The 2,568-nt window shown below is 45.4% G+C and overlaps 1 protein-coding gene across 1 annotated transcript; it reads right to left on the reverse strand.

Moving 5' to 3' along the window:
* Positions 1 to 200: 200 nt before the first annotated feature.
* On the reverse strand, positions 201 to 2,215 carry LOC131059876 (cytochrome P450 78A4). Its single transcript, XM_057992935.2, has 2 exons — positions 1,152 to 2,215; positions 201 to 1,052 (listed from the first exon to the last, which is right to left on the reverse strand). Exons 1-2 carry the CDS (start codon positions 2,157 to 2,159, stop codon positions 441 to 443), a joined length of 1,620 nt encoding a protein of 539 aa, XP_057848918.1. The 5' UTR covers positions 2,160 to 2,215; the 3' UTR covers positions 201 to 440.
* Positions 2,216 to 2,568: the final 353 nt, after the last annotated feature.

The following is a 2,568-nucleotide window of genomic DNA, read 5'->3' on the forward strand; positions in this document are numbered from 1 at the left end:
CCAAATTTTATAATCTTTGAAATATTTTCATATAATTCTTAGAAAACTAAATATACATTATTGAAAATATAAATGCTTTTACTTTACTTGTCAACCATTTAATAACATGCAAAAATATTATCACTAACTCGACCCAAACAAATTTGACGCACTTCTATCAATAGCAACGTCGAAGACCAATTACTAAACAAAGACCTACAGAAACTACGTCCAAACTACTATAAAATAGTCCGTCAAATGCCAATTACTAAAGAAATACCCACACAAACTACGTCCAAACTATTCTAAAATAGTCTGTCGATAGGCAAACTTATTTACATCCTTTTAACTTGCACCAGAAAATCATTTCTAAACGAATGCCTAGTTTTTTCATGCAACAGTACACTAATGATAAAGTAAGATGGCATAAGTGTAACCATGCAACCTAAGTATGGGAGATTTCAATAAGGGTTTGTGGATGTGGGAGTCGCAGTAAGGGGAATGGCCATCTGGGAGGACAACTTGAGAACCTCGGTCAGATCTATGGGATATTGAGGAGAAGGAACCCACTTGTAATGGTGGAGTAATTTCGCTACCCAGAGATGAACAGTGGTGAGGCCCAGAGCCTTTCCCGGGCATACTCGCCGACCCGCACCGAAGGGAGCAAGCCTCAAATCATTACCCAAAACGTTTACTTTCTGCTCAAGAAATCTCTCTGGCCGGAATTCATAAGGCGATTCCCAGATCTCCGGGTCATGTGTTATGGACCACATGTTAACAATGGCTGTCGTCCCGGCCGGAACATGCATACCACCTGCTATATCAACGTCATCCGTGCACAAGCGCGACCACGATAGCAGAGGCCCCGGTGGATGCAATCGCAAACTCTCTTTTACGACCGCTTGCAGGTATGGAAGCCTTGCTATGTCCTCGTCCCGCACGCTTCTATCCCGCCCTACTACTGCCTCCAGCTCAGCCTGAGCTCGGGCTTGTATTTCTTCGTTCAGTACCAACTCCGCCATGGTCCACTCTGTAAATAGAGCCACCGTGTCTGTGCCTCGGAATATCATCTCCTGTATATGACAAATATTATTATACCAAATTTCTGTGGGTTTTAGTAGATATTTAGGTACGTCGTATAAAAATAATTACCCGTATGGATTACTCCTTACCCAAAGAACTGCGATGATGTCATCGTTGTTTAGCTTGTCGTCTCCTTGAAGTGAAAGGAGCACATCCACGAAATCTGAATCTGCGGTCTTTCTCGGCACGGTGGACTCTTGATGTTGGTCGATGATGTGTTGAACGAAAGCCCTAACGCGGGGCACCAGTCGAGCGCAACGGGCATGGATTCGCAGAGGGTCAAGCGGTTGCAGCCACGGCAGATGATCGGCCCAGTTAAATTCCCCAAGGATTTCAAACCCCTCGTCCACCATCTCTCTCACCTTCCTGCCTTCTCCGTCATCGCCCAACCATAGACCAAACACGCTTCCAATGATGTTGTTCATAGCCGCCGCTTGGAGATGTGGACGGAGACCGACGGTACCTCTGCATGCGAACTCATTTCTTATGTCACACAGCATCTTCGAGCAATCGGCTTGACGCCCGGGTTCGTGGAAAGCAATTCTTTGTGGACTAAAGAGATGAGTAGCTGAAATCCTACGCAACATCCTCCAGTAGTCACCGTTGGGTGCAAAGCCTATTGCTCTCCCAAACATTAGTTGCTGGGCTGATTGTTTGAGGGGCCTGTCAGCGAAGTTAGGAGAGCTCAAGAGCTCCCTGGCCACATCTGGATCGGAGGTTATGACGGCGCGGGTGGAGCCCAAGCTGAAGGCCATCAGCCTTTTAGCCCCATGAATAGTGGCCAAGTGAGCAAGATTACGGTGAGCTTGACCGCCACTCATTTCCATTAGACTTCCAATTATTGGCCATCCTCTGGGCCCTGGAATCTTTTTCTTCTTTCTGGTCCATGCACACCCCCCAGTACTCCACCAGGACAGGATCACTACACAAGGCAGAGCAGCAAGCAGAATCGCAAAGTACTTCCATGCACAGATATCATATTTATCGCCATGAAGGCAATCAAAGAAATATGAGATAGGTCTATTGCAACTCCGGGGAACTAGTAGATATATCCACCATCCTGCTGCTCCACCACAGCTCGCGGCACGGTTCTCCATTTAGGATAATCAAAGGAAAATTCAGGAATAGAAAGCAGAAGGCTGGGCTTAGATGTTCACTTGTACAGGTTAAATAGAGTCGTTAAGGGTGGGTCAAACAGTTGGTAACTATGGCGGCGGCGTCAGCAGGAGTTAAGCAGGTGAGAATCTAGATAGGGAAGACTTATCAGGAGAACATGTCGGATTCATGCCAGTTGTTTACATCATGGCCCTCGTACTATAATTATGTCGTGCCAGCTGATTATTGAATGTCCTCTTACTATAATACATGATTACGTAAGGCTCTTTTTATATTATTCTCTTCTGAGTTGGCTGTTCTATTATATTATTCTTTTTCTCCTATGAGTTTACTGTTGCATAATAGTTTAGACGTAGTTTGCCTAACGCGTGATGGTTACGGTTAGTTGTC

Source organism: Cryptomeria japonica, chromosome 10 (genome assembly GCF_030272615.1).
Source record: "Cryptomeria japonica chromosome 10, Sugi_1.0, whole genome shotgun sequence".
Classification (NCBI taxonomy): Eukaryota; Viridiplantae; Streptophyta; class Pinopsida; order Cupressales; family Cupressaceae; genus Cryptomeria; species Cryptomeria japonica.